General features: G+C 34.4%; 1 protein-coding gene across 2 annotated transcripts in view; it reads right to left on the reverse strand.

The window, feature by feature from the left end:
• Positions 1–18,716, reverse strand: part of LOC147067310 (uncharacterized) — a 34,203-nt gene that overhangs the window by 14,649 nt on the left and 838 nt on the right. For both annotated transcript variants that reach the window (XM_085954769.1, XM_085954770.1), the window contains exons 2-7: positions 18,450–18,645; positions 17,748–17,925; positions 17,141–17,281; positions 14,926–15,072; positions 13,426–13,536; positions 11,135–13,266 (exon numbers count right to left, since the gene is read on the reverse strand). In XM_085954769.1, coding sequence (XP_085810895.1) covers positions 11,135–13,266; positions 13,426–13,536; positions 14,926–15,072; positions 17,141–17,281; positions 17,748–17,925; positions 18,450–18,626 — 2,886 coding nt within the window. In that variant the 5' untranslated portion in view covers positions 18,627–18,645. The remainder of the gene's footprint in view (positions 1–11,134; positions 13,267–13,425; positions 13,537–14,925; positions 15,073–17,140; positions 17,282–17,747; positions 17,926–18,449; positions 18,646–18,716) is intronic.

Genomic DNA, 18,716 nt, shown 5'->3' on the forward strand with positions numbered 1-18,716 from the left:
TTCTATTAATGGACAAATTAGGGAAAAAATATTTATTCAATGTGAGAATACATTTTATTGCAAATATTTACTATTTTGAACAAGAAAATGGCATTTTACTGCGTTTTTTGCACATGGTTCATATTCTATGCACAGTTTTCGTCACATGAATCATTTTTAATACTAGCTATCAATAGCGGCCTTAAGCCTGGCAACGGGGTAGGTCAATTTTGAATATATTATTTTAATTTGCCTTTTCGTTGTATACTTAAAAGACGTATTGCAAATTAGCTTTTTATACATTATAGAAGAAGTACTATAAATTTTTATATGTAGGTTACTTACCCTTAAAAAAATTCCATTTTTCACGTTGTCAACTCATCGTTAACCGAAATTGCACCCAACACGTTATAATTTTTTGTAAATTAGGTCAAAAAATAAACTTTGTGTGTCTATTTATACACCTAATAACTGTTGTACTTAATACTATTTAAGAACATAAGATTAAAACAATCAAACACATTTAATAAAAACTCCATTATAATACCTAGTGTTATGGAATGGCGGGATCATTTATATATAAACACTTTTTATATTTCCACTGATCTCATTAGAAGGTAACTTTATGATTAATATAGCAGATTACATTTTAATCGGTAACTTGTACACAATGGTTTAATACAGAAAATGCAGTCGATGGGTTTTACTCAAAGGTTGGATTTAAACTGAACTACAAATTAATAACATAATAATATGAAACTTTCAGAGAACAATGGTCAGTTTGAAATAATAAGCGACAACAAATAAGAATAAAAAGGTTTGCCGCACAAATGAGACCTTGAAACCACAGAACAAAACTCTTGAAACATTTAAGGAAAAATTTATATCATTCTGTTTCATTTTACATATTGAAAATAGTATAGCTGTCTCGTTTTCGGCAATGACCAAAATTTAGTGTATGCAAGCGATAAAACAATATGAAAAAAAGGCGTGTTTTGTGCTTTCTTTCCGTCTCACATATGGGAAATGAGAGAGAAAGAAATATTATTAAGAAATATGAATCTTGGCGTTCATGAAATTGACCGAGAAACGCTTGTGAGAGTTGAGATACGTGTGTGTGTATGGTGGTTAGATACACGTACATACAAATTAGCGTGCGTCACGTTACGATCGCTCGCCAAAATGGAAAAAGGCGTAGGATAATAATATATAGGAGATAATTGACATTGTATAATGTATATAGATTGTAAGATATTTATTTTTGGGAGGTCATTGACTATTTGACCCTAGGAACCAGCCGCCCATGCTAGCTATCAAAATATATCATTCAAAATTATTCAAATTTGATAACTAGGCACTAGTCTAGTGTCTTGTTAACAGAATTAAAATATGAGATTCTGTTATCACAAAATTTATGTGAATGTTATGGACATACTATGCAATGGAATCGTGTAGTGATATGCAGAGGATATGACTTTTTTATTACAAAATAATTTATTAATTTTCTGTTTTGGCAAAAATTTATTTGACTTCGGCTGATAATGTTTTTACCATCTTCCCATGAAGTTTAACACTTATTATTGGGTCATCACAACACCCAGACTTACAGCACCAGCACCCATATTTACACAGTAAAAACATCCATGTAAAACATGTTGGCGGTGTAGCGGGAATCAAACCCGTAAGCTTCAACTCAAAGTCGAGGCCTTCATTTAAATTTTCCCTCTTTCTTTAAGAATAAATTGTTATTCTTTAACAATATTGAAAGCATGAATATTAATCATTCTCTATTGAAAAAATAAACACAACTTCATTTTAATGTTATTTTTATTCAAATCGTACATACCTACATCAAACAAAATAATCTCCTATATATTATTATCCTACAGCTTTGCCCGTTTTTGCGAGCGATTGTGTGCCTTTTTCGTCATGTCCAATAGGTTTAAATGAAAAATCGGCTCTCGGATCGTGAAATATCGGTAAACCATAGTTGACAGCCGTTTGACGAAATTCCACCCGAAGTCGGTGATTTTTATTCATTTCCCGATACATTTTCCAGCGACACGCCACTTTATTGACAACTGATTATGTCGGGAATTTATTTTTTCACAATGTTTGCAACACTCAAACCGACTAACCAAAGATGGCCGCTTTAAATTTAAAATGCGTTTTAACCGATATATACAATCAATTTTCACAAACTAATCATAATAAGATTAACAGATAAACATATTAGAACTGATTTATTTAAATTTTTATGAATTATTTTCTTTGTTTAAGTTAAGTTTCTACACCTCTGACGGAAAGGAAGTCTTTTGACACTGCGCATATTTATCACGCGATGTATACTAAATTACGGTATTTCAATTGACTCACCACATATTTACTTATCAGATGCATTCGAGTAATTACAATTTAAAGTGAGCACAATTTTGTAAAACTTAACAGTCACAAAAAAATCACTTTTAAAAACTAGGTACCATACATCATTTGTTGTTCATGTAAAAAACGACAGGTGATATTATTTACGTCTCATAATGATTTAAAAATGCACAGCACTATATAATAACTCACATTTATAACAAGTACCCGTAGATAACTATAATTATTCAAATAAACAATAACATTTATACGAATACCGATTAAAACTGATCATTTCATTGAAACGCGGGCGCACGAAATATCGGCGTTTTAACATAACCAAGGAATAATATTTCCAAATTTAATGTCACTTTTTTTTGTACGGCTGTTGAATGAATTTTTTTTGAACCAATCAAACTTATATACATTTAATTAGCTCATTATATAACCCAAAAATATTTAAAAGGTATCAACCAGTGTTGCCAACTAAAATTTTCAAAGTTCAGTAGATTTTTTGATTTTTTCTTCAAAATATCAGTAGATTGACAAAAATGTATAAAATTCAACGATTGTGTTTGGTGAAAGCGTGCATATTGACACAATCTTACAAGTGTCTTTTAAAAAATCATGTAAAAAGTGACTTTTGTTCATCACAAATATCATAATTTCTTCTTTTCCTGACAAAAATTTCAGTAGATCTAATGAAATTCCAGTAGACATGGCAACACTGACTATGCGATCAACCCAGTGTTGCCAAGTCAAAATTTAAAATTTCAGTAGATTTTGACAAAAAAATCAGTAGATTTCATAAAATATCAGTAGATTTTGAAAAATGTGGTTTATTAGATATGATTTAAAACTAATAAGAATAACAATAACTGATTATATTAATTTATTGTAAGCAATGATGGCGCTCTTGGGTAGAGTTACAATGCTTTTTATGTCAATTTAGAAGTGTATAACATCAAAAAAGGTCATGCGTAAATCATTCTTTCTTTTCTTCTTTCGACCATGTCCGATCCTAATAGGATCATATGGGCCTCCACAGAGTGGAGGTTTGTATTGACAGATTTTTGTTTTTACGAGAAATGGATGTCAGCCACTTGCTCAACCTATTAGGTCCATACTCAGACTCATACACAAATTGAAAAACAATATGTGTACTAGCCAGACCCAGGATTAAAGTTTATTATTAAAAGAATCATCAGTTAATTTACAATTATGGAGAAACACAAATATCAGTAGATTTCTTGAATTTCGAAAAAAAATATCAGTTGATCTACTGAAATTTCAGTAGACATGGCAACACTGGATACCATAGAATATTATTTCAAAATTTGATAACGTAACATTTTTTTATGGCTGTTAAATGATAATTTTTTAAACGAATGAAACTTATATACATTCAATTAGCTCATATAACCCAAAAATATTTAAAAGGTATTCAACAATAATTGGTGTTATACATATTATTTAAATCATTATCAACCAGAATTAATCCACTGCTGGATAAAGGCCTCCCTAGCCTGATTCTATTCCTTTCTGTCATTTGAATTCCTGTATTTATCAAAATCGGTGATATTATATTTATCCTCATATTCATATCGTCATCATAATCATCGACCTGAACCAATTCACTGCTGGATAAAGGCCTCCCTACCCTGATTCTACTCCTTTCTGTCATTTGAATTGCTGTATTTATCAAAATCGGTGATATTATATTTATCTACATATTCGTATCGTTATCATCATCATCATCAACTAGGATCAATCCATTGCTGGATAAAGGGTTCCGCAACCTGATTCTACTACTAGCAGTTAAACGAATTTGTGATACTATACCTATTTATATCATCCTTATCGACATCGACCTGAACCAATCCACTGCTGGATTAAGGCCTCCCTAGCCTGATTCTATTCCTTTCTGCATTTTAATTGCTGTATTTATCAAAATCGGTGATATTATATTTATCTACATATTCATATTGTCACTATCGTCATCGACCTGAACCAATCCACTGCTGGATAAAGGCCTCCCCCTAGCCTGATTCTACTCCTTTCTGTCTTTTGAATTGCTGTATTTATCCAAATCGGTGAAATTATATTTATCTACATATTCATATCGTTATCATCATCATCATCAACTAGGATCAATTCACTGCTGGATGAAGAGTTCCCTAGCCTGATTCTATTCCTTTCCGTCATTTGAATTGCTGTATTTATCAAAATCGGTGATATTATATTTATCTACATATTAATATCGTTATCGTCACCATCGACCTGATCCAATCCACTGCTGGATAAAGGCCTCCCTACCCATATTCTACTCCTATCTGTCATTTGAATTGCTGTATTTATCAAAATTGGTGATATTATATTTGTCTACATACTCATATCGTTATCATCATCATCATCAACTAGGATCAATCCACTGCTGGATGAAGGATTCCGCGACCTCATTCTACTACTATCAGCGAAATGTCAAACTGTCTGACGTAAATAAAAAACCCATCCCGAAGAGAAAACTGTGGCGCCATCTATGCATACTTCACAATTATATTAAAATCCAACACAGCCAAGCCGTCTGCAAGACCTAGCGAGACAGACTGGCGAGAGCCAGCTGGCTCAGCTAGTAACTATAAATAAGACCAACAAAACGAATTGTTTTTATACAACATTGACATTATTAATTGGAATATAATTCACAACACACAAAAACTAAATTAACGTTTTTGCTCCAATTCCTACATGGACATTAGGGAATCATAAAAAGACTTTGTCTATCACAAGTTTTAATTCTTGCAAATGCCTGAATTTGGAGTCAGACAAGGCAAGGGGTCTGTTATACAGTGGCAATGGGAGAACATAGCCAGTCTTGCGGCGTTGAAGCAACTCTTGCCATATTCCAGAGCCCTTAAATCTGTGACAACACGATCCCCTACTTTCTTTCCTGGTCTCAAAGAAGTTAAATTCGTATTTAAAGTTTCGTAAATTAAAAAATAATCAAAATGAACATTTTTAATATTATACAGCTATTTGGGTCGAGCCATTTGCATGCGTGATACATAATCACTTGGATAATATATTGGGGGCTTGAAGTAATGCTCCAGCACAGAATGGACATTATCGGCTTCCATCATATTATGGTCAAAAATATCTGTTCTACAGTGACTTATGTCATTTTTGAGTAGTCACTTAAAGCTCTTGCCAGTATTCGATTCCGATTTTGGTAATTACAACCATTAGAAATTAGGATGATCTTATTATAGTTACGTGGCCTGGTCCCTAAATAGTTGATAATATAACTTGTGAACTCGTTGGAGGTCACACATCCATCTGCTTCGTGCCACACGCAGGGAGTCACGTCCCCATTATTTAGGACATATAAGATGGAATTATGTAGTTGTAGTTTCTGTTTGTAGTAAACAGCAGATGCCAGCAATTTAGGGCATAACATCACACTCCGCAAGTCCATTGTTAAAACTAATGTAGTCGTAAAATCGTCACATAGACCATATTTGATGTGCATCGACGATATATTGAAAGTTAAACACACTTAAAAATAACAATAAAGGCCTTATGCAATCATGTAAAGTCGAATAAACATCTCTATACAAACAAACTCACCGCTACGCAAATACGCCATTTTGTCTGAAGCTAATCGGCTGGGACCACTGCGCCGACCCTCTTTTGGTATCACTTGGTATCACGTTACAACTTCACACTCGTAAATCAATCACTTATTTTAACCTTTGCCATTAGAAAACACATTAATTATTCAACACCATGACACTTAAAAAATAAATCTTAAAACTTAACTGCATTTAAAAAAAGGATAAATGAATTTAAAAATGTTTTGAACAATGGTAAATTTTATAACATGAACGTAAACATAAGTCGACTTGGCACTTGAATACATAAAACGGGATAATTTGTACATTTTTTTACCTTTTTTGAATTGCCACAGACATGGCATCTCCTGCGCGGCTTGGCATTTTTGGGTGTTGGGAGGAATGTGCTCTGGCAAATGGTCTGTAGCGGATTTCGGTAATAAACGTACCAGATTATCACTAGTTGATGCCGTGGCCTATGGGGATGTAGTTTTTACACTATATTTTTCCACAAGTTGTTTGATTACACATAACGGAAATTCGGCCAATGTTTTTTTGCAACCTGTTACAAATTTGTATAAATAGTAAGCATTTAATAAATATAAGTCTATTATGTGGAAACCTTCTTATACCACTTAATAGACTTTCGCATGCACGAAAGACTACTGAGCATCATATCCAGTTTGTCCACCGTCCCCATATTTTTGTTATAATCATACACACTTAGGCTTCATGATGGCTTTCCTGTCCTAAAATTAATTTTTCCCATTGGTTCAAATGAGTCATCATGAAGCATGGTTAACATATGGACATCCCTCCTATCGTGGCATTTAAGGGCCAATAATGGGTGTTTGGGTTTGGCTTCCATCTCTCCCTTTTTCAAACTTTCAAAGCTCGGCATCTCCTTCCAGTTCTTCCTAACCGTGCCACAAGCATTGGTTCTATTAATGTGGAGGAATTTAAAAAGAGCTGGGCTGGAATACCAATTATCACACCATAAGGTGTGACCTTTTCCAATATAATCATTTAATAACGTTGTTACAACCGCATCAGATATTCCCAAATTTTAGTAGTCCACTATATCTGTGCCATCGCCACAATATATAATAAGATCGATTATATAGCCGGTCATGACATCGCACAATACAAACATTTTTATCCCAAAACGATGCCTTTTTGACGGAATAAATTGTTTAAATATGAGCCTGCCCTTAAAAACAATGATACTCTCGTCAATGCACAAGTTTTGGAGCAGGAGCATTGTCTCTCTAAACATTTTGCACGTGTGCTCCAGAAGTAAACGTATTTTGACCAGCCTATCTGTGGTGGTCACATTCGAATCACAAAAATGAAGCATCTGTAGGATTATTTGGTACCGATCTTTTGGCATAATTTTACCAAAAATATCAGCATGGAGGTACGGATCGGTGCTCCAATGCTCCTCGATTGTAGTATGTTTATTTATGGTCATCAGCAAAGAGACAGCAAAAAATGTGTATAGTTCCGGCACTGATGTATAGGTCCAGTTATGTGACCGCGATTTCGGTCCCAGGGCAGTTGTAGTGTAAATATGTGTAAAAAAATTGTTTGTTTGTGTCACTATCTCCGACATTATATTATTATTAAGAAAATGTTCAAAAAAAATGGCATTCAGAAGAGGTTTCACTGAGGTCATTTGATGTTACGCCGGATTGAAAGTTATCGAATTCATGAAATACTGGAATATGTGGCCCGGTTCTCCCAGAACGTAAAAATGCAATTGGCTCATCTGAGTCCGTATCCAAGTCATGATCACTTTCGATTTGGTCCAATTCCTCATTCATGATTTCCCCCGGACCCACGTTCACTTCCGCCATTGTAAAGTTTTTCCACAAATATTATTTATAAATTATAACCGAAAAATGCATAAACAGTTTTAAAAAGTTAAAACAATAAACGCAAGTCAAAATACAGATAATTAAACGCACACTATAGTCAGTTTTTAATTTCACAGTTCAAAATCGTAATAGTTATTATAAGTTTCACTCGAAAAACAGTGTATCAAAACTTGAATCATAAAGATCGAAAGATAAACACTATCGACACAAAGTCCATTCGCGAACACATGGATTTGGCTACTGCGCTTGCGTAATAAAAACGCGCGCGAGTTTAAACTGATTTCAGACTGGCAGTGATATGCGATAGTTTGAAGTGGTTCGAAGAAATGATGTGTATGAACTTTTAACAGATTGTTTTTGACAAACCTATGGAGATGGCAGTACGAACACGAATCAGAGTATTTCCTAATTTACTGACTTTCAATTTTTAATATCAGTTGGTGCGACATCCGCCCAGTATCAGAGCTTATTTTTAAAACAACAGATGTCTTATCCGTGGCGATCGGGTTAAATGTTGTTGAAGTCCATAGGATGAGATATCCAAATCTCTTTAAAAAGTGCAGCCTTTTTTCCCTTACTAGTGTGACTATCTGCGGATTGCGAGAAGACCTTCGAAAATCCACCACACTCTTCACTTCGGAGAATACTGGATACATACGGGATACCTCCCACGATCGTCGCGTTGATCAAATCTCTGCATGAGAATAGCGAGATCTGTGCCAGAATTTATGACACTGTCACAGAATGGTTTGGGATCACAAACAAAGTTATACAGTTCTATTTTCTGTTTCATTTCAACATCATATTACAAACATCCATACCACCTGACCGAAGCATAATTATCACCGGAGAAGCTACACAACCTGGGTTACGTTGAATAACAAACCCAAAATATGTGCAATGGGACACTCCGAATCCAGAGTACCCTTTGTTCGGCAATGTTCAGAATATTAAGAATGAGTTTTTTAGATCTTGCCCAAAAAATTTGAATTGCCTTCTTGCAAGGGTTCAGTTTTCAGCGCTAAATGTTATGACCAATCAATTTTTGACATGAAATGAAAATATAAATAATAATAAATTCTACAGGTTTATTTAAAAAAGGTTTTGTCGATAGCTATTTCAGTTGTAACACCATTATCAAGACTACTCTTCTACTAGTCTTGATAATGGTGTTACAACCGAAATAGATATAGACAAAACCTTTTTTAAAAAAACCTGTAGAATTTAATATTATTTATATTTTCATTTGTTGTAAAATGGAATTCTACCAAGTAAATGCCAACTCAATTAATAAATTTTTGATATGTTTATAATACATAATTATAATACGGTTCGCAACACGAATTCTACACAAAAATAATTTTAAGGCCTAGTCCATATCAGGAACATCTGTATATTGTGAACAAGCTTTTCCATCCATGTCGAAAACAAATATACATGGACATTTGTATCAGAACATATTAAATATTTTTGATACAAATTTTGATCAAAGTGTTCAATGTTCACCGAATCACGAGTGTAAGAGTATGCATTTTCTTTGATCGGGGTACAAGTAATTAAGGTAAGTAATAGGCTTGTACTTTTTCGTTTAACATAATATAAACTGTCGGTCTTATGTGAAAATTTTAAACTAGTTTCAATATTAGAAATATGTACCAAATTTAATGTCACATGCCAGATGTAATTTTTACAAGCTAAATGACCAGTGAAAAATGATAAGAAAAACACTGAAAGTAAGCTAGAGCCCTACCAGCATAAGAAGACCCGCGAGATGAAGCGGGGTGAGAGGAAAGACTTGCGAAAGGTGGGGGTAGTGATAGGTCCACTCATGTCCAGCGACACATTCCATTCAGTAAACATTTACCGCGAACATCTCCAGTATTTTAACAATATCTCTTACAAAATGACTACAAAGTCTGGAAAACCAATACCCGGACCTGCCAGGGAGATTGTTTTAGAAGGTTGCAAAATTTTGCGATAAAGAAATAGAGATTAAGCAAGTCATTATCCCTTTGCAAAATTCAATTCTTAGACTGTCTTAGAGCGTCCATGATGACATGTACGGTCTTGCTATATATGTGAATGTTGCCATACGCTGATAAAATATACTCAATAATTTAAAATTTAGTTTGATATTTTTTAAAGAAAAAAATGAAGCTTTATTTTTATTTCTTGTACTTAATAGTTTCAAAAAGACATTGATTTCTAAGTAGTGTTTGAAAATGTGTGTTTTAATATGACTATTGTATTTTGTATTAGTACCCACTCAGACCAACTATTCTATTTTTCTTGCGCAAATTATAATATCTACACTTATCTACAAAAAGTACCTGTCTATATACACTTAATATCCATTCCTTTGCATACCAATTAAGTAAACAATAGGCCTTGCTGCCTTTTAAATCGCCTAAAATACTTCCAAACTGCCCAAAGTCCCAAACACATGGATGCCACATGGGGTTGTAAAATATAAATATTGTCTGGGGCGAAGCTCATACCTACTTAAATTCTTGGAAAAAATTAGGTTAATATATTTTTTTATGTAAGTACTGTCTTAAATCTTTCGGACACATACATTTTTAAGGTGATGTAATGTTCTGAGTTTTTGAATGAGTTCATTCATCAATAATTAATAGTGCATTATACGTTCAAAATATTTTATACGTTCTATACCTACACATGATTTCGTTAAAATTCCATGTATTATAATATAATTATTACACAAATGGACTTCTATAAAACTATTATTATTAGAAGCAAAGATTAATTATTTAACGAGACAAAATATGTATTGAACCTGGCAATATTTTTCTTTCTTTTCCCCCCGCTTCATCTCGCGGGTCTTCTTATGCCGGTAGGGCTCTACATTATTATGCAATAGTAATAATTTTTCACATTTGCGTAGATAATCGGTGCTCGATACACTTTTGCTTTGTCAGAAACGAGAATTTAACATTCAATAATATATTCACTTGATTTATGTGTATAAAACATATTTATTTTGATAACCGTCACTTGCACTTCTAAATTCCACCACTATGGCAGGGGTGGGGTGGGGTTATGTAGCTAATTTCCAGGTTTTATATAAGTATGACTAAGCATCTGACTACGTATATAATTTGAAAACTATATATTTCTAATAAAGAATGTTACATCGTAACGTATAGTTTTTTATCGACTACATAGTAGAGATATTTAAGCAAATCTGTAATAACAAAGAAAACCAAATCAATCAGCAAAAAACAAAAATTCACTATACACAAATATGTAAAGAATTTTCAATATAAGAATATAAAAGAAACTTACTGTACTATTTCTGGATGTCCTCGTGGATAAGAAAGAGCTAGAAGAACTTTCAACAAGTGGTGTTGATGATTTCCGTTTATTCAATGTGTTAACAACCAGCTCGGCAATCGTAGATTTTCTTTGAGATCTGCGGCTCTCTTTTGCCGGAGTCGACTTAGCTGAAGAATAAAGCAGAGTGCTCTCTCCGAGGAAATTTGGACTGGACAAAGTTGCACTACTCAGATTAAAATATGATGACGTCCCAGAAACATTCTTTCCATCCTCAAGATCTTTTGTAACAGATCTCGGTGTTAACTTGAATTTTAATTTGACAGCAGACTTCCGAGTAGATTTAGGTGTCTTTAAACTGGATTTAAGAGTAGATTTAGGTGTTATCTTTTTTTTTGGAGAAGATCGAGGACTCGCCTTGCGTGTAGAATTCAGATTAGGATTTGCAATAGATGTATCCGGTGTCTTAGAAGTGGATTGCGATGATTTTGTAGAACTCAATTTAGTTGTATTTTTAAGATTAGCTTTCGGTGTCCCTTCAGGAGAGAGTTTCGGAGTCATTGTGAGCATGCGCTTGTCAGAGGTGCTTTTATTGACATCAGCAACAAGAGATGTCTTAGACGAATTTGATGGAATCTTGGGTGAAACTTTTGAATCAAAGGTAAGCATCGAATTCGAGTCAAACTTGGGAGTGCCATTACGAATGGATACATCAGTAACTTTTGGAGAAAATTTAGGTGTGCCCTTTGTATTCACTTTGAGTGTGCCTTTTCGAGTGGACATAGGGGTCACGATAAGATGCATTTTACGGGTAGACGCTAATGGTGTTTTTGATGTCCTTTTAGATGATGATCTGACAGAAAAATCAGGTGTGTCCACATGTGACATAGCTTTTGCTTCGGGTGAGGCTTTAACAGGTGACCGCAGAACACTGAGAGGTGATGCATACATCGACTCAGTAAACTTTTTTGGGCTTCCTTTCCGCATGGATGTTTTCCTCGTGACATCATTTATAATTTTCAACGACAACTGCTTGAGTGGTACTACTTCAGCGGGAGTTAACAATTTTATCTGTAGCAATTGTGAATTTAAGGAGTTGTTATTCATTGACAATCTAGTGGAAGATCTCTCCTTGCTAGTAGTTTTGACAGGAGTATCTTTAACAGATTTAGCCGCAGGCGATTTTTTCAATGGGGACAATGTTTTGTTTTTATCTTTTGATGATAAAGAAGCGGTTACGGTCATCATTTTGAGAGGTGACGTCTTTGAAAGAGCAGTTTTAACCGGCACTGGCGATAAAATTTCTTCTAAGGTGAGTTTCTTTGGAACAGCTTTCTTGGGAGAAGACTTCACAGGTGATTTTTCTTCTGGAATAGAAATAACATTAGCTCGCCTGGGAGTAGACCTGACCCTGACGAGGGAGGCTTCGATCAGAGCTTTTTTGATGGATGACGATTTGGCAGAGGTGATTTTGACTGATGTGACTTTCGCAAAGTTCCTCTGATTGCTCTTCATGGGAGTTATTTTGCTGACGGATGCACTCTTGACGGGAAGCTTTGAAATGCTTCTCGTTGAAGTTTTCTGAAGAATAATTTTGGCTGTCGGCGTTTTCGCTTGCACCAATTTGACTTGTGGGGTTTTGGCAGTGAATGATTTAATAGGAGTAGCGGAGTGCCCCGGTCTGATGACAGAGTTCGATCTGACAGCAGGAGATCTGGCTTGTGTCAGTTTGGGAGCCGAAGCAGAAGCTTTTCCAGTGGAAAAGCGTGACGCCGTTCTTCTTGCGGGAGTAGTAGATACGGTGCTAGCAGGTACAGGACGACTGCTTCGTATGTAACTTACGGCGGAAGATCCCTTCGTTGATGGAATCTTAGAATTGACTTTATATTTTTTATTCAGAGTTAATTTTTCAACCTGCAGCTTCAAAACAGGCACATTCGATGAATCTTTAGAAGACAAGTTGCCATCGAAGGCTAGCGATTCTCGAACATTAATATTTTGCACCATCATTTGTGGCCAGTTCTCGTTGGTTATTCTCGTGGAAGGAGACTTGGGAGATCTCTTCACCGCTGGAGACTTGGGGGTCCCTCTATTCACCGGACTGCGACTGGTTAAAAGCATCAGTGCCGCCCTTTTATTCTTGTCTGTAAATAGTTTTTACAAAATTATTATCACCCCGAAGAAACCCACATTCAAAATACATAGTTAAACTATTTTTATTCAATGAACAATATAATATTCTTTTTAACTTCCATTGAGAAACAAAATTCAAACATAATACAGTAAAAGAAATAAATACGGACCTAACACAACAGGGGTATCCAATTTTTCAACTTCATTGGTCTTCCTTCTCTTGGATGAAGAGTCGTAATACACGAGGTCAGCTGAATTACCCATTCTGCTTTGCCCTTTACCTGTCACAAAAGATAACATTCATTGAATCTCTTTTCACATTAAAAAATAAACAGTTGAATTGTTTAAATTTGGAACACGTAGGAAGATTTCAATATTTTAATGTTGTTTAACTGGAACACATAAAATGGGACAAATAGAAACAAAAAATAAGTACAAAAATCAACACAGATTATCTAGTTAAAAACAAGAGTTTTTTTTATTTTAAAGTACCAGAACCAGCTGGCAGTGGCCAACAGTCTTGTTAAATTGGTACCAGCTAACTTTAACCAACATAGTGGCGGATTTTACTATAATTATGAAATAAATCTAGTGAACAATGATACATATTGATATCACAGCGGTAGGTATTTAGTATGGTTTTTGCTTTGGGACAGACTTAATACAGGTCAAATTTTTTGGTTGTCACTTTTGTGAGGATAGTTTTCCTATATGTAGATTCTTGCAATAAAAATAATACATTTTGTTTTTCAATAGAGCAAGATCATATTAGATTGTACAAATGAATAACAAAAATTTCTTGTAAAAGGTCTTTTAAAACCACTTTCATTCTGTATGTTTGGCTTATGAGCAAAAATGGTATTTTATTTGAAAATTAGTAAGTGCTATGTAAGCATGTTGAAATTATTATTTAACCAACTATAGTACCCTCCTAACTTTGCAAGTGCACACAATGACGAGATTTGTGTGTAATACCAATGACATTAATATGGACGAAGCATCTGGAAAAAAATGACACTCACTTTTTTGTCGGGTCTGCCGAATGGCATAATCTGTTCTAACACCATTACAATAAAGGTGATATTGCTATAAATTCCCGATGCTTTTTGTCGGGTCTGCCGAATAGTTCGGTTCGAACGGGTTCGCTCAAGTGAACGTTGACACTAGAAACACTGTTCTAATGCCATTACCATAAAGGTGATATTGCTATAAATTCCCGATGCGTGATATCGCATAACGGAAATTGTGTGACGTCTACCTATACATGTGCGAATGTCACTATGTGCGAATTTACTTGCTAGCTACTATATTGAGTGCGTTGTCCATTAATAATGTCATTGTGTAATACGCACTCCGTATGATTGTATTAGTAAATTCCAGGCACCTGATTGGTTTAACTCACGTTTTAGTATTCAAAATAATTTAAAAAAATCTATTCCAAATTGCAAGGCTACGTGATGGGTACTCTACCTAGATGAGAATATAAAAGTGTTATTATGCAAAATTCAAAGTTTTAAGCCGTTTCTGTTGAAAAATTTAGAGAGATTATGAAGATACATAATTTATAATTACAAAATATGTAGCCTAGTTTACAAGTAGGTACCATCCTGCTAAACTTGACATTCAAATATACACATAATCAAAATCGTGTAAAATCACATTATTATTACCAACAGAGCGGCTTTCATTTTTTCTAGCAGAGCTGTGATTGGCTAGTGGGGTCAATATAACTACACCAGCATCAAAAGATGAATTTCCCATATCACGCCTTTGAGGTTTCACCACAGCCACTTGACGGGTTTTCGGAGAGTATGCAACTGGAAATAAAAATATTCCACTTATCCAATTTCAGAAGAACAATAAATATTGTAGCATAAATTATTATTATCTTATTGATTTGAAATTTACTTGACAAATGGATTTGCTAAGGTTTGTGCTCAACTAAAAATTAAATAGGGGGCAGGGCGTATAATTAGTAAGGAGAAACGGAAAAGGATAAAGACAATAATTAATGTATAGTTGTCAGATGTACGGATACACCTTAAAAATCGGAATGCGGCAAAGTGTGTTCCAAAATCATCATTGTTATCGATAACAAAAATGATATTTGATACCTCCTAGAAAAGTAGAAAAAACTGTAGGTATATAATATTTTGAAAAACATCTATCTGGGAAGAATTTAAGGCAGTTATGAAATATGAAAAAGATCATGGCGGTAATGTAGAGTAATGAATGAAAACGGGGCTCCATGGCATGTATGTGAAATGCTATGTCTACATTTGATCACTTCATCTTCCACTTCACTTTAGCTTTTTAATTCTGGCTTTAACATCAAATAGTTTTACATGTGCTTTAGGTTGAAAGTGTGTTATGCACCATGTCGACTGTCTAACCTCGTACATCAAATAGTTTTAAATTTTTCATGGGAAGCGGTGTTGTCATCTTTTTAAAATGCTGGTTTGAACACATTCCATGCTGGTCGGTTAATTACCACAATACGGTCATTGCTAAAGATACGACTGGCGTGTTTCAATTAGCATAATTAAAGGTGGTAATTAAATATTAATTAACAGGTCAGCAGTGATTGTGTTAACTCGCCAGCAGTGAAAGTATTAGATCTAATGGCCACACGCCTAGTGCGTCTTTAGAGGTAAAAGACTTATGTCTTATATTATGTAAAAATTATACTATAACTTATTACCTTACTTTTAACCTTTAACTTTAACTATACTTATAACTTATATAATGACTTATATTATGTAAAAATTATAGCATCTTTAAAAACTATAGTGCACAGATCATTTTTTGTTTCGAATCTTTCAAAATTATAGTATTCTTTGCTTATTTGGGGTAAAATTTTAGTATAATTTACTATTATACATTTTTCGTGGAAAGTCAGTTGGGAACACTGACGTAATGTTGAAAAGAAATCCATCGGTGATGGAGCTACGTGCACTAGCACTTTCATCACGAAAAACGGCCATTTTGAAACTGAAGCGATGCATTTATCTAGTGCAGTGTTTCCCAAACTTTCGACATCTGTGTACCCCTTCTATAATTTTCGTAACACTTGAGTACCCCTCATCAAAAAAAAATTGCATATACTTTAATAACAATCAAAATATATTTAAGTATTTTTTCCTTTTTAGTCCCTACATAAACAAAATAATAAACGAAAAATAAAATTCATTCATAATAAAATATAAATAAAATTTATATTAAAAATAACATTCATTATAATCGAAGGATGAAATTGTTTATGTTGAGACAGATCATCATAATTTGGTTCCCTGGTTATTAATTTTAATCTTAGATGTGGAACCGCCACATCCAAAATCCTCTTCCTTTTTTTTTTTTACTTAATGTCTACAATTAATCATGATAAAGAAACTTCACATAGATATGAAGTTGGAAAAGGCAAGGTGTATTTCAGGACTTTCTCTGTTAAAACTGGTGCATTTACAACCAGAATGATGTTAAAGTACACTGCTTAAATTTATTTTTCAAGAATCCGTCTGAAGCTAATTGCAACAATTGCTCTTCTTCCACGTGCGATAAATCTTCTAGATGTTGTATTGATGTCGTATTAATGCTTGTTGCACCAGGCGCAGCCAAAGCCCGGTGCAGCGCGTACCCCTGCCAAACTCTTCCCATACCGCAGGGGGTAAGCGTACCACATTTTGGGAAACACTGATCTAGCGAATGAAAAAATACCCGAATGGATCATGATGATCAATCATGATAAAGATCATGATGATCAAGCCATGATTTTTTGGTTCATCTATACAACAAGAAAACAGAAACATGAATCATTTCATTATCGATCAAATAATACTATCATCGAGGAGACTTTCACCACTTCTACCTATTATGCACACTACATACCTGGCAAAGTATCAAGACTTCTCCTCGTTTTGATGTCAAAAATTGTTTTGTGATCAACCTTCTTGGTCACTCCTTCACTCTTCCGTCGGCCTATACTCTTTCTCGTTTTCTTCACCAGTTTAGGCTTCATTATGCCACTTGCTATAACGTATCAATTATTATTAAAGACAAGCAACAGTTCAATCACAAATTAAATTAAAAGACATTTGAGACAAGACAAGAAAAAAATCATTGTTGGTCAAATGAATAAGTAAAAGTATGGAAAATTCATGCAGAGTAGAATGAAAAACAATTTTGCGTGTGAGTAATTTTTCATAGTAGAAGACAGTCCAGATAAATAATATATCCTGCAGAGTTGAGACCTTAAGTGCAAGAACGTAGTGGTCGTGCGGGTGGCGGCGGCTTGCGCTACTCAAACGTATATCCGTATGTGAAATGTTCGTAGACAGTGTCTTTTTTGGGGCATATCACACACGGTTATACGTTTGAGTTGTACCAGCTGCTGCCGTCCCTGTGGACAAGCGCTAAATATATTTGGTGAGTTGAAGAATGAGGGCCTCAAAATACTCTTACCGATGATTCAATGAAATTGCAGCAAGAGACGAACCTTTTAATAACTTGTTTGAATCGCTTCTTTGTGAAACTTTGCCGTTCAGGTAGTCCCACCGAAACCTTCCAATATCTACTGTAAACGTTATAATGTCTCTGTGATCCAAAACTTTTTCATTTACTGGAGTGTTATTCACAAGTGTGGACGTAACCAAAGAACAATTCTTTAAAGTCGCCTGAAACAAAACATTACAAAATACAATCAACATGCATATTTGGATCAATTCAAGGACCCAAGAAGTTTGAGCGAATAGCCAAATCTTACACATAGAAAAACTTTGATAAGATATCCCCAAACTATAGAGATCCATTTGCTCTGTCTTGGAAGCAGAATAATTAGTGATGAACATTTTTATTTTACTTTATGATAATATACTGATCTCATTCACGATAAAAGAGATTAGCCATTACAGGTGGTCCTCGACTTTCATACATACTACTTTTACACAATTCGCTATTTTGTACATTTCTTGAAATTTAGATTTTTGTCGATAATGCAAAAATTGTGTTTCCATGCAGTCACTTCCCTCTCCTCCGATAAATAAATATTTTAAAATACACTTTTTGATGTTTTTTTCTATATTGCTCTACATTCGTATGTACATTCAACATTTATACACATTTTCGGGAAGCAATTATGTATGAAAGTTGAGGACTGCCTGTACCATAAGAAGTTAAGTAAACCATGAGGAGTTTTTACCTGAGATTTAAGAACGGTTATCGAACACTGTCTGTTGGGGAATTCCTTTATCGGTACTCTAATATCGCAATCCTTCCCACTTCCAATATCTATACTTTCATCCGGTAAGGAATAATTTGATCCATCAGTTCCGTCCTGTTTGATTATCACTATTTGGCCACTTCCGGCCAAAGGCATTCTTCAACCATACGATGTTCTAAAACAAAAACAGAATTCATAATACCAAATACATACGAGCCAAAAGGGGTCACTAAGGTCTACTTGTGG

This window comes from Rhyacophila brunnea, unplaced genomic scaffold (genome assembly GCF_057557595.1).
Source record: "Rhyacophila brunnea isolate RB1 unplaced genomic scaffold, BYU_Rbru_1.0 scaffold_4, whole genome shotgun sequence".
NCBI classification, from domain to species: Eukaryota; Metazoa; Arthropoda; class Insecta; order Trichoptera; family Rhyacophilidae; genus Rhyacophila; species Rhyacophila brunnea.